We start from the raw sequence: 14759 nt of genomic DNA, 5'->3' as shown, positions 1-14759 counted from the left end.
ACCATTTTCACTGGTCCAGTTAGTTTGTATAAAGGTTAGGATGGGGTTTCTTCATTTTATATTTTAGTTACTATTTTCACTGGTCCAGTTAGTTTGTATAAGGGTCAGGATGGGGTTTCTTCATTTTATATTTTAGTTACCATTTCCCTATTCTTTCTCTATTTTTTCCATTATTCTCTTAGAAATCTCTTTTCTTTATATTTCAGTACCACATAATTCTATTTTCTATATTTTTTCCTATTTTTCTCTTTTCTTTATTTTATTGCCCTTGATTCTACTTTTTTTTACAAATACTCTATTCTGTAAACCCCATTCAGACCCTCTTGTATGGGACTGATATATGCCATAACAAAGCTATATTTTTAGAAATACCTCTGTGCAATTTTTCTATCAGAATTCCTTATATTATTTGAACTGTGATATTTGAATATATTTAAGTTTCAAGAATTTTGTTATTTTATTTTGAAATAAAATATATGAAATTTTTCATGTATTTTATTGATGCTGAACATTGTATCTGATCAGTCTGTTTTCTTCTTTTCGTATAGTAATAATCTGGGCTGCATTCAATAGTCAACACTGAAGTTATGAGTTCAAAGCCCGCACGTGTGAGTGCACTCGACTCCAATCTTAATTGACTAGAATTGTCAGTATTCCTATCGAAGGTTAGTGGTTTTCTCTGGGCACTCTGACTTCTTCCACCAATAAAAACTGGCCGCCACAAATTAACCTAAATGCAGTGCCTAAAGTGACGTAAAAACACCAAAAATCAAATACTCTAATTGAAGTTATTCTTTGTTTTTAGCTGCACCACAACACATGAAAGTACTACCTGTCTATTTTCTTTGTGAAAAAAATTACACAAAGTTGGTTCAACAGTGTCTCTGAGTTTCATTGTAGATTTGAAAGTTGCAATGTATAGAAAAAAGGGGGCACAAAAAAGTACCAAAAAAAAAGACATGTCAGAGGTTGTCGTGTTGCCATTTTAATTTTTTATCTTTTAAGAGCTATCCTGTTTATTTTGTCACGTCTGTGGCAAAAGTCGTAGATTAAAAGACATAGGGATAGCAATCTGGCCACAGGTTAAGCTTTTTATTTTCAGAGGATAGAAGACCTTCATGCTTCATACCTTGTATATATGCAGATGATTTGTGTTATGATGTTTTAATTTTTCACATGTCTGTTTGTTGTACTTGACCTCATTTACATGGTTCATTGGACAATGTTAAGTTTTCATGGTATTGTCTGTTTTTCAGATACTATAAGCAATAGGTCATTTATATTTTGTGTATGGCATGATTTTATAGTGTTCATGTCTGTCTGGTAGGGTTCATCTGACCTTGAACTCATGTTTATGATTCATTGATCAATATTGTATTTTCATGGATATGCCTGTTTCTCAGATTCCAAAGGTCAACTATATTTGGTGTATGAAATGATTTCATGGTGTACATGTCTGGCAGGAATCTCCTGACCTCATTTACATGGATCATTGATAATGCTATTTTTTTGTGATGCTTATTTTGAATAAAATGATAACTATCTTTTGAAGTTGGGATTCCTACAACAAGGTGTACATCATACATTATGCATGGGTCATTGACCTCCTTTCATAGATCAGTGATGAAGATTGGGTTTATTTGTTAAGGTCAGATACTATAGGTAATATGTCATGTATTGGTGTACAGAATGATTGTAAGGATACATTTCAATCTGGCAGGGCTTTTATTGATAAGTTGTTATTAGTTTCATGAAGTTATCCTTTTTTTTTCAGATAGTGCAGTAGGTAAAATAATATTAGTGTATGGAATGATTGTAAGGTGTACATGCCTGTCTTGGTAGGGTCATTTGGTGTGACCTTAGTTATAGTTTTCTGAGATTAGGTCCTTTTCTAATTTACTTTAAGCAGGAGGTCAAGTATGTTAGGTGTAAGGAATAATGGTAAGGTGTACATATCTGCCTAGAAGGGTTGTTTTGATATGGACCTCATTTTTATGGTTCATTTGGTCTACAGAAAGTTTTTGTGGTTTTACATGTTTCCTTTTAATTATTTTCATGGATCTTGACTATGTAAAGCTTATGTGATATCTGTAAAACTTTAATTTGAAAGACTTTCAACGATCAGTAAATCAATAGAGACATCTCAGTGTGTTCATTCTCGTTACTTTTTATGTCCATTTTTGTGTGTGCCTGATTTCTAGATTATGATAAATAATTTACAAGTAAAGAACTGTCCACAAACCAAATCTCCAGTCAAACTTTAGCAATGTTGCATTCTTCACTAAATACTTTTGGAGCCTCTGACAGTCTCCATGCCTATATTTGGGATTTATAGATTTACAATGCCCTGTGGAAAAACTTCAGTAACTGACCAGAAATTATTTTCACAAGCTTTGCTGGGTGGATAAACATGATGAATACCTTTGCTAACTTTGGTTCTCTGCTGATATAGCCATTCTGTGCTTATTTGACAAGACATCAACCAATCAAGCAAGTCACCTACTTAAAAGAAGTATTCATGCCAATAAAAAGGAACACTAATCATTCTTTGATTTTAGAGGATGGTTTTATTTCATCAAAATATATATGTACTACATCAAACAAAAACATGAGTCAAAACATTTGTATAATTTGGATAAAACATCACAATCACCAAAACACAGTCACAGATAATACAGTGAAATGAGACGAGGAAATGCACTGTTGATATAAAAAATATTCTGCACTTCAGTAAAATATTATACATAACAAATATCACATTAAAAAGTTTGACATGAATATATATAAAGCTGACTATGCTTGCTTTACCATAAATTCATATCCTACTAATGCAATTTAAGTTCTTTTCTAAGAATATTTACACTGTTCAATTTGGATGTAAAAAATATTTATAAATTGGATCTGTCGTAAACAAACATGAATGCAATATTATAGGTTAATAATTTATCTTAAAGATGGACTTTTGGGTCAAAGGTCAATTGCCAAGGTTATATCCAGTTGCCAAAAATCCAGTGAAAAAAGTTATTGACCTGACTGAGGTCAAAGGTCAATTCTGTTGGTATAAGATGATGTACCCACATGCCAATTATCAAAAGCCTATGTCAAGAGGATAAGACAAGAATGTACCCGAAGATTGACATAAATATGGGATATAACACTACATCCCATATTATTCCAATGGTAGTCATAACATAACTACTTAGATGACTGTTCCCTTAGGAATTATTTTAAATCTTAAGATTACAGTTCAAAAGAATACGAATCTTTTTTAATGCAGAGTGATTAAAATAAATCATAAAAGTTTCTTCTAATTCATAAACATGTGAGACTTGTTATAAAACTACTGAAGTGCAGGATATTGAAATTTATTAAATAAAGGAATGTTGTTAAAATACAAACAAAATAAGGAATGCCCGTTAAAGAGAGAACACATAGTACACATTATTTCAATATTATATGTTTCTTAATCATATAAATTAACAAAATCTAACTTTCACTCATTTTATACTTTGTTCAAAGCTGCTATACATATAAAAGCATTGATAAGTTATTTTCTAGTCAATCCATTCTCAATGAATGATTAGCTAGTCAAAACAGTTGAAAAAGAAATCAATTACTCTGAAAATCTTTGACAAAAATAAAATGTTTGAAAATTTCTTAACCACTTGAGCAAGTCTAGAAAACATAGGAGCTTTACCTTAATTATATAAACATGTCATGATAAACTATATATATATATGAGATCAAATCTTTTTTTTCAACAAAGATGTTAAAGTTTCGATGTTTAAGTACAACTCGATAACATCTTATATCAACATTAATTGAGTTGTACAAAATAACATAAATCTTTCGGATTTTCATGAAGGCCACATACATCTGTCTTTTAATAAAGACATGCATATTTGGCAATAATTGGATGTTTTTTTATCATTGCTAAAATTTAAATACTTCAAATTAAATAATCTAATTATCTAGTATCAATTTATTAAATTTTCATTAGTGCCTCTTCATCAACATCCTTGAGAAATTTATAAATGTGAAATGATGCGTGCAGACAAATTCTATCTGTCTAATGGTATATGAAAACAACATCTACACTGTTAAGCAATTCGTTGACATCAGAAAATATGGTGAAAATATAATCTTATTAAAATACATATTCTATGTCCACAATTTGAAATCAAAAGATCTGACAAAACTCTGTTCTAGTTTTTTTTTTTAAAGACATGACAGGATTCTGATTGTTCAGTTATACAACTTAAAATCTGTCGACAAGAATTCCATTGGCTGATATAAAAATTACGACGATTGAAAGCAGAACGGAGTGGTCTCTAATCCTTGTAAACCAAGTTTTGGGCATAGGATATGTATGTTAATCAGATTGTTAAAAAATAGGAACTTCATTTTACTATATCTCTCTAAATGCATACCCGTCATTTGTTCAAAATTTCGTTGAGATCATTGTGGCAAGGCAAGATTTCGTTTTTTATTACTGTTAATTCAGAAATTATTGAGAGAAATGCGACAGAGTTGTAAACGCAATAATTAAACTTGCATTTTGAAATATTTTGTATGAATTAAACAGGATTTTTCTCAAAATCGTAAAAATTAAAATCGCATTTAAGTCTGAAATGACAAAATGGCAATAATAAATGCATGCAATAATTTCTGAATGTACAGTATTTTTGATATCATTAAGTCCCAATATTTATACAAAATGATATGTAACAGCATATCACTGTTAATTCTTACATAGAGAAATGCTCTCATTTATTTTCTTTTCTTTCCTTGCAAAGACAAATATGTCTCATGTTCTAACCAATCTTTTTACAATGTACAATAAAAAAAAGACTGTATGGTGACCTATTATTGTTCACTTCTACTTAATGTGTTCTATTGTGGGGAGTTGTCTCATTGGCTATCATACCATAACTTATTTTTACAGAAGCTGAGTTACCTCCAATAATAACAGGGATACAGTTTAAAATGTTCCTTCCCTGACAATGGCTAAGGGGGGACAATTCTTTTTTTACTACAGAAGCTCAACAAACCAAGCTTAATGTCATTTCAAAAACCAGACAAATATTAAATGCTAGCTTCTTCACTATATTGTTACCACAAGAAAATTAAAATTTATTTTTGACTGGGCATAAAACATGGCTGAAAATGTACTACAATGTATGTCAATGCACAGAAATACTTCATGAAAAAAGAAGACATTCACAAAATGAAGAAATAAATAAAAGCATCCTCTATAGTGCAGAAAAAACAATTGATTTACAAAATTAAATCAATGCTTTTTACATAATCTGAAGGGAAGCAAACACATTGAGCAAAAAAAAGAGGTAAAATGTTTTAGATCAAGATAAAAGCTTGCAATACAGAATCATGCACTGAAAAAGAACTGGGTTATTTATCAATAGTACACCAATCAGAAGATGGCAAGAAATCGGTCTAAAGGCTGGTTTTTTTTCCTTTCTATCCTTTCTAGGAAGTATTTAATACAAGTAATTAATTGTCTTAAACAAAGATCAGTCACTACAAAAATGTAAGAACTAATCTGTGAAAAATTAAAAATAAAACATAACATTATGTACATAAATTTTTCAATTATTTTTCTTTTCACATGTAAATGTTTCTACATGTGTACACTTTGCTTTGAATAACTGGCAAAACTAACTTAAAAGGCAAAAAAAGAGGTAAAAGTTTTGAAATATAGTTGACACTATTTAAATTTGTATTTGATTAAAGAAATGGTATATGATACTGAATATTTTCTGGAAATACATGATGTATAATATCTGAGTTTTGGTTTCTTTAAAGCAATAAAATGCAAGTGACAACAGATTTCAGGAGAAAATCATTACATATTTCACATTCATGTTAAAGCTTATGAAATTAGTTTTTAGTTTTTAATTTATGTTGAAAATGTCATTATCATACGAGATTTCTAAACCCGACAAACACAGTCACACAGAACTAATTTAAATACTTATTAATTCATTTATTCATTTATACACAAACAAAAGCATCAAATTTTGATTTGTAAATAAATCATTATTGACTAAACAACTTGAGCATGAAAACTATATATAACAAAAAGTTATTTCAACATCAAAGAAAAAGAAAAGAAATTTTGGAGGTATTTTGAGCAAAGTGGTTTTATAGAACACAAAATACACATGAAGCAGCAAAAGTGTGTTTTTTTGAAAATTGAAATACTATAAAAGTTGTGTGAAAATAACGTTCATAGATTTATGGCCAAAGTTTTTTTTTAACAGGATTTCATCCCCAATTTTTAACTATACTAGAGTTATATAGTTAAATTTTTCATGCAAAATGGTCTTGCATATTGAACTTAAATCTGCACTAATTTTAATTTGATGCCTTATATGACCATTTTAGTTGTTAATATTAGATTTTATTTGTTTTCTACTCTCAAAATGGACACATACATATATACATGGTATATATAACACACAAATTCTATATAAATTGTGAATATAGTATTAAAAAGTGAAATAATTAGAATATACAGTTATTCAGATACACCCTTTTTACCATTACATACCAATTCTTTCAAGTATATTATGCATTTGATTTGTAATTTGGATTTTAAAAGTTCTCTCTTCAACACGATTCACTGTCTGTGAGTGTAAAGAAAAATGGGTAATGCCTTAGCTTGAACATTAACAAATATATTTTACTGACACTTTTAAATCTTTACTACAGAAAATTTACTCCAGTTTATTTTAATCAAATAAATGGAACCATTGGATTTCAATTAAGAACTATTATGACTGTAAAATTGACAAATAAGGCAACAAAAAATACAAAAAAGCTAAAAAATACAAAATTGGTTTTTACCACTATTCTACTACATATAAGAACTTACTTGAACATAGAATTAGTGAGAATACAAATGTGTGCACCGGGTTAATACTAATACTGTTTACAGAGTGAAATATGGACAAGAAACACTTAGGCATTAGTAATGTATTACTAAATATTGCTAAAACTAACAGGGTTATTTTAATAATGATTTTTTTCTTGAAACTCCAACTTATCTACACTTACATCTGAGCTAATAGCTTAGCTAACCTAAACAAATTATACAATCAAATAAAGAATTGAAAAACCAGAAAATTTCTTTAAAATGGTCAGATTGATTTTAATTTGTCAAGAGATTTAATTAATTAATTGAAGTATTCTTACTGGAAATTTCATAAATTGTAGCTATTTGTAAAAAGATCTATTAATTAATCAGCTAAATATCAATGAAATTGCTTGAGTATTTTTAAATCTTCTGACCTGATGAAAAATAAGGATGTGAAAAACAGGTAATAAAATTTCAGAAATAATTATGAGCATATATGAGAGAAAATCTTTTAACAATAATTTGAGGTTGAAGTCATTATTGCAATTTCTTGTAGTATAAATTATCATAATACTATTGAGTTTTCATCATAATGTTGTAAGCTAATTTTGTCATTTTTTGTTTTAAATTTTCAAATTGATAGTTTATGAGATTTACATTATAACATTGCAAACAAAACATTTTGGAGAAAAAGCATGATTTTGATTCATCATGAACTTAAAATAAAAAAGCTCATAATTTGCTAAATATTTTATAATAATTGCACAAAACTATGTAACAAAACTGTATGCATGTGAAATTACAAAATCTAACATAATAAATGCCATCAAACTGGCACAAAACAAAAAAAATATTCATCTTTGAATGGTGAAAATGCCCAATAATAAAATATAATGCCCGTAAATTTCTATACGAAAAAAAAATCTTTTCTTAATAAAATGTTCAGCCAGAGTAAATACAGCACACAAATATTAAATAACAAGGTTTTATAATTTGAGAATCAGATTATAAGATTAAGAGTAATACATGTATCATGATTTTAGTCCATGCATATTGTTTTTAAAGTTAAGTCTATGTATCTGAATTTGTAAAAATTAAGTCCAACCAAAATCCTTTTCAGAAGTTAAAAAAAAATTACCCACATAACAAGGAAAAAAGGGATTAATCATAAAAGGGGTAAACTGGAGTTCTTACAAAACTTACCTCTCCTTTGGTTATCTATGTTTTTCTGATTTTGTAATGGTTGATTTTATGGTTGTGTCATAGTTTCATTTAAAAATTGTCCGTTAAATGAAAAGAATAAATTATAAAATTCATAATGATAAGAGAAGGCCTTATTTAATCCTAAAATTAAACATACCAATGTCTAAATTTAAGAATGAGCCAAACTGAAGAATGACAAAAAGTAAATGCCTTAAAAAATTCAACCAAGGATCTTAAGTTAATAGATGTCAATCACATTAAGGTCATTAGAATATTACAGACTTAGACCTATTTCTCTGTATGAAAATAATATCATTGTAACCAAATGCCCCATTTTGAATTGTAACAGCTCGGTGAAAAATAAAATAAAGATCTAAAAAGCAATCATATATATTTGCAGGAAATGCCCTTTCACACACTATATCAATTGGCAAGGAATGATTCTATCAAATGCTATTGACTTCTTTTTCATATATGGAGTACATGTTTTTGTGGATTTTATGAATATAGATGATCCACAAAATGCAGTGTTGAACAAAATTCACTTTTCTTGTGGACTTACATTGAAATCTTGTCATAACTTTGAAATTAAGTATCCACAAATTTCTTAATCGACAAAAACTGGTATCTTTAATGAAAAAATAAATAAATAATTCACTGTAATTGTTCCTGAGAATATCAAATATTAACCAAACTTGATAATTTCCTTAATAAATAATTTATAAAATTCATAGTTATGTATTAAAAATTGTTTTAACAGTTAACAGTTATCTCTCAACCAACAAGCTTCATAGAAATATTACTGATGTAAACTGGCCAGAAATGAAATTCTAATTAAAATATATAAAATAAACATGAGGTCCTTTCTTGAATAAGAGGTAACATCTGTCAGAGGTAAACAAAAATCTGGCTATTGATTGAAAAAACGACTTCTTCAATCTTATACGTGGATTCATTATTATTCGGTGGATACTGATTTTTGTGGATTTCGTTGGTTAAGGTGAACCACGAAATTAAATGTTCCATGAATGACAAATTTCGTCAAAATCTCAAAATTAAATATCCATCAACATGTCAGTTTTTCTTAATCCAGAAAATTGGTACCCACGACAATAAGTGAATCCACAGTATTGTGTTTTTTTCAAATAAGTATTTTCATAAAAGCTTAACTGGAAAATTTTCAAAGTGGAAAAGACAATTAAATGCTATTTCTTATTTCATCCACATGTATGTAATGTTTAAAATCAAGTTATTCGGCAACTATTTCCATTACAGTTTTTTTTTTTTAAATTATTGAATTCCAAGAAGATGTAAAATTGACAAAGTTGACTTCTTCTTTGAGCTTGATTGCATCATAAAATTACAAAGATGTAGTCTTCAAAAGGTTGTAAACTTATAGTTATTTAAAAAAATGTAAAATAACAAAATTTGTAATATAATAGTTTAGGCACAAACTATGACACTAAAATGTAAAATAAATTGTATTTACAGTAAATCTCATAATAAAGCAAATGTGGTTTTGTTTTGTTTATATCATGCTTTTATGGTTCATATATCATAATGGTGGAAATACAGAAGTAAAAAGATCAAACTAAACTTATAAATATACAATGGAATGGAAATACGAGAGTGCACACGCTGAAATGTCTCACCTTCTTTACTAATCATTGATATTATGCTGATAGTCCTAAATATAAAGCTTTATTACAACTGTTACATAAACTTAACATTAACCAAGAAAACTAAACATTGACCAATGAACCATGAAAATGAGGTCAAGGTAAGATGAACCATGCCAGACAGGCATGTACAGCTAACAATTCTGCCATACAACAAATATAGTTGACCTATTGTTTATAGTTTAAGAAAAACAGACCAAAACACAAAAACTTAACACTGAGCAAGGAACTGTGAAAATGAGGTCAAGGTCAAATAAAACCTGCGCGACTGACATATAGATCATAAAATATTTCCATACACCAAATATAGTTGACCTATTGTTTATAGTTTTAGAAAAAAGACCAAAACTCAATAACTTAACTTTGACCACTGAACCATGAAAATGAGGTCAAGGTCAGATGACACCTGCCAGCTAGACATGTTCACCTTACAATCATTCCATACACCAAATATAGTAGACCTATTGCATACAGTATAAGAAAAACAGACCAAAACACAAAAATTAACTATAACCACTGAACCATGAAAATGAGGTCAAGGTCAGATGACACCTGCCAGTTGGACATGAACACCTTACAGTGCTTCCATATACCAAATATACTAGACCTATTGCTTAAAGTATCTGAGGTATGGACTTGACCACCAAAACTTAACCTTGTTTACTGATCCATGAAATGAGGTCGAGGTCAAGTGGAAACTGTCTGACGGGCATGAGGACCTTGCAAGGTACGCACATACCAAATATAATTCTCCTATTACTTATAATAAGAGAGAATTTAACATTAACTTTTTTTCATGTCGTCACTGAACCATGAAAATAAGGTCAAGGACATTGGACATGTGGATGACGAAATTTTGTAACATGGGGCATCCATATACAAAGTATGAAGCATCCAGGTCTTCCACCTTCTAAAATATAAAGCTTTTAAGAAGCCAGCTAACACCACCGCCACTGGATCACTATCCCTATGTCGAGCTTTCTGCGACAAAAGTCACATGATGGACAAAAAAAAAAAAAAAACAATACAAAATGTTAAATTGGAAAAATGATTATATTACATCATTCTACTATTGTGTTGAAACATACTCTGCACATGAAATAAACAATAATATCTCTAATATATTATCAACATAATCACAAATTCAACAATTAACATGCAAAACCAAAAACTATCATGACGCTATAATTCAAATCACAATTTTGTTCATTTATATCACAATTTTAATGTCATTTACAATATTTAGAGAAACTGGAAATATTATTGAAAAGCCTCCATCATTTATCCTTTAAAATATTACGTTTAATTCATAAAGTGCCTGCCCTAACCGTTATCTCTTTCAAGAGGTAATGGCAATTGATAGGTCATTTTTCGCAACTATTTCCATTATCCCTTTGACGTTAATTTTATACATTCATCAAAAAAATGTGGAATCAAAATTTACCTCCCGATTAAGATAAATTTGTAGTAATCCTTGTGAGCTCTCAATACATATTTAATTTAGATTTATCATAAACCATTAGAAAAGGCTTAAAAAATATTCCCTGTATACTTAGCTTTTGAACTCTATTATTATCTTTTTGAAAGATAAAAAATCTTATATAAGCTAATTCTATAGTTTTTCTAAAATAAAATGGCACAATTTCTCAAAATTTGCATGACTTAGTACCCTGTACATAGTCATAAGTCAAACTAGGTTTTCTACATAGGGACTAAAACTTTTAACTGAGCAAGTAATAAAATACATCTATGAATTTGTTTCCATTATTCCCTGGGTCCATGTCTTTAAATTCAAAGAAAAAGCAGAAGTCTTTTTGGCATTTTTTAACATACCAGTTTCGAAAAACATAATTCAGTTAAAAAAGTTCATATACAATATATCAAGATTAATGTTGTAACAAACTTCTTTCAAAATTTCGATCATGATTTACCAAACTCATTGCTTGACATTTTTCTATCTGATTTCATTTGAATTGCAACCATTCCACCGTTCTCTCCACCATTTTAAGTGCAATGAACAACTTTCATAGGTTTTCAACTTTTCAAATTTGAAAATTTCTTTTATTAATTTCCCATATATGCTGACTAAGAGATTGTCCGTCAACATCTAAACTGTCTGCATCTGAGTCTGGCGGGAAAAATTCTGGTCTTGTTTCTAAAAATGGTGCCATTTCATCTAAAGGTATAGAATCCACTCCGCTGTCAAGTCTTCCTTGATTCTGATTCTTAGCGTTTATTTCAAGTTTGATACCTGAATCTGAAATTCCACTATCAAAAACATCTTGTTCAATGCCAATTTCCGTCGCTTTAATGTCTTGATTGTCATAGTTTGTTTTTGCGGAATGAAGTTGAGCCTGAACTAGGCCATGAATCTGTGTTTGTTGAGGTTTGACGTGGTCTGAACCTGATAAATGAGGCGGACTCTGATAGTTGAGACAGAACTTATCCACATATGGATGTGTGTGCATGTCATACATCACGGGAAATGCTAATAAAGGTTGAGTCTGGTGGGAATCTTCTACAGTACTACACCCTAGAAAGTCATCATCGAACCATTTCTGATTGTCACGCATGTAAAGATATAAAGATAATAGATGATTTTTAAATGTTAAGATTTCATGATTATCATTTAAATCTAATCTGATTTTCTCTTTAGTTGTGTCTTTGTACGATATACTCTCCAGGAATGATGACACTTTTCCTAAATCTAAATCTATTTGCTCAGTGTCTGAAATTTGATATAAACGAGGCACATTTTTATTCTTGAACATACAACAATCAAGCCAGTTTATAGAAACAATAGGTGAAAGAAGCAGCATGTTTGGTTCGACATCTTTCATATCTTTTATTCTTTGAAGAAAAGATAAACCCGAATTAAAGGCTCTATTCCAATTACAGTTGCCGAAATTTCCATCTGCACATATATGATTAATTTGATGTATTCCTTCAGTGATAACAAACACAACCTTCCGATTTGGTTCTATGTTTCGATTATCCGATACAACTTCCACCTTACTATTAGTTGTCTCCCTTATAACTTGCCCAAGACTCCTGACGATGTTGTCAACATAATTGTTTTCAGCACAGAAAACTATTGCAATGTTGTTGTCTCCTGAAAAAACATAAAGACAAAAATAATTGACAGAAATCCAATTTAAGCTAGATGTTAAGTTACAACTCTAATTTTACTATTATTTCCCAAGAGTGAGAGATCTGCAGTTATTATAAACAAGAATATGTATCTAGTACACGGATGCCCCAATCACACTATCATTTTCTATGTTCAGTGGATTATAAAATTGGAGTCAAAACTCTAATTTGGGATAAAAATTAGAAAGATCATACCATAAGGAACATGTATACTAAGTTTCAAGTTGATTGGACATCAACTTCATCAAAAACTACCTTGACCAAAATCCTTAACCTAAAGCAAGAGAGGGAGAGACCCAGACCAGAAAACATAATGCCCCTCTACCATTGAAGGTGGGGCATAAAAATATATCTGTAGATTGGTCAACCATAATGTAACACAAACTTGATCTGTAGATTATCATTATATCCTAATGTACTAAAAATTTTACACCATACAAGCTTATGATGAATCAAATGATTCAGCTTTAAGTCAATAAATGACCATCATTTGTATGAATCAATATTTAATGTAAAAAATAGGTAGAAAATAAAGGTGTGATTGATTTTATTGTTCCTCCAGCAAAAGAGTGACCTAAATTTCTTTGTTGTCTGTAAATATTCAAGTACATATGCTGTAAATGTTAATTTTATTTTAATTTAATCCAAATGCAAAATATATTGAAATTACACACATGTCTTCATTTGTAACATCTGGTTGTACTAATTTTACAGACTACACTTATTATTCCCTTTCATTTGGAGTAAAACATCTGTAATATTATACATGTATTTTCAAGCTGTTCCAAGTCAAGGACCATATATTGGGATTCATTTCTGTACATCCAAAGCAACACAATAAGTCAACCACTCAAAAGACACTTTACAATATCAATATATCAAAACTGGATTGTTTGTAAAAATTGTTTAAAATATCAGGTGAAATATTTGATATGTCAGATGAAAACTAAAGAATCCTTTCATCAAAATACAAATATGATACTGATTAAAATGTTTGTTGAATAACCTCCGTCAAGTACACTTGAGACTTAAAACTTTCAGAAGCCAAATGCGTTACATAACACAAGTGGGGAATTCCAAATTTTAATCAATCTGTTGACTGTCTCTCTCTTGTTTAAAAGATGGGTAAATGAAATGAATTATATATCATCATAGAACAATTAGCACAACTTGATTGTACTTCCTGCTTTTAAAACTGTTGACCTTTGTTTTTTCGTAACCAACTGTTTACATATTTCTCAAAGCAACATATTTATTGTTTAATTCAAGTCTGCTGAAGTTAAATAGTTTACAAATCTTAAAAGTTAATGACCGGTAGTGTTTTTACAATGTACTTCTGACAGTAAATTGGGATATTGTGATGGTAGTCATATTCTTTTGTTACACACATGCTAGTGTCAAAATAAAACATTCCTTAAAAGATAAATGCAAGATTTTTTTATTAACAAATGCATCATTTTGAGCAATGATTATGACTAAATAATAAATTTTATGGCTTTTTTACAACATTTTCCTTTGATCTTACTGAATGATAATTCCTTTTCTTGGCACAGAAGAGTAATATGAAAAATTATCGCTAGAGACTAAGGTTGCACATGCTCATTGTCAAAGGTAAAATAGCAATAAACAGATTATCATTGGTCATCTCAACTCGATTGTTTGTCTCACTTTCGCCGTACCGGCTCAAGCAAAATAATCAATCTAGTTGAGATGATCAACGATGATCTATAACGGTCTCAAAATAATTGAATTTATTGAGAGAAAAAAATAAATCAATTACGCCAACGATAAAATTCAGATTATTGTATCACAAAACAAGCATTAAACACAGGTTAACTTCAATTTACCTA

At 29.5% G+C, this 14759-nt stretch overlaps 1 protein-coding gene across 4 annotated transcripts in view; it reads right to left on the bottom strand.

The window, feature by feature from the left end:
• Nucleotides 1-2544: 2544 nt before the first annotated feature.
• Nucleotides 2545-14759, bottom strand: part of LOC143075756 (uncharacterized) — a 95077-nt gene continuing 82862 nt past the window's right edge. For all 4 annotated transcript variants that reach the window (XM_076251323.1, XM_076251327.1, XM_076251341.1 and 1 more), the window contains one exon: nt 2545-12871. In XM_076251323.1, the coding sequence (XP_076107438.1) occupies nt 11802-12871 (1070 nt within the window). In that variant the 3' untranslated portion in view covers nt 2545-11801. The remainder of the gene's footprint in view (nt 12872-14759) is intronic.

The sequence above is a fragment of the Mytilus galloprovincialis genome, chromosome 1, assembly GCF_965363235.1.
Source record: "Mytilus galloprovincialis chromosome 1, xbMytGall1.hap1.1, whole genome shotgun sequence".
Classification (NCBI taxonomy): domain Eukaryota; kingdom Metazoa; phylum Mollusca; class Bivalvia; order Mytilida; family Mytilidae; genus Mytilus; species Mytilus galloprovincialis.
Note: the sequence above shows the minus strand (reverse complement) of the source record. Positions and strands in the feature narration are given on the sequence as shown.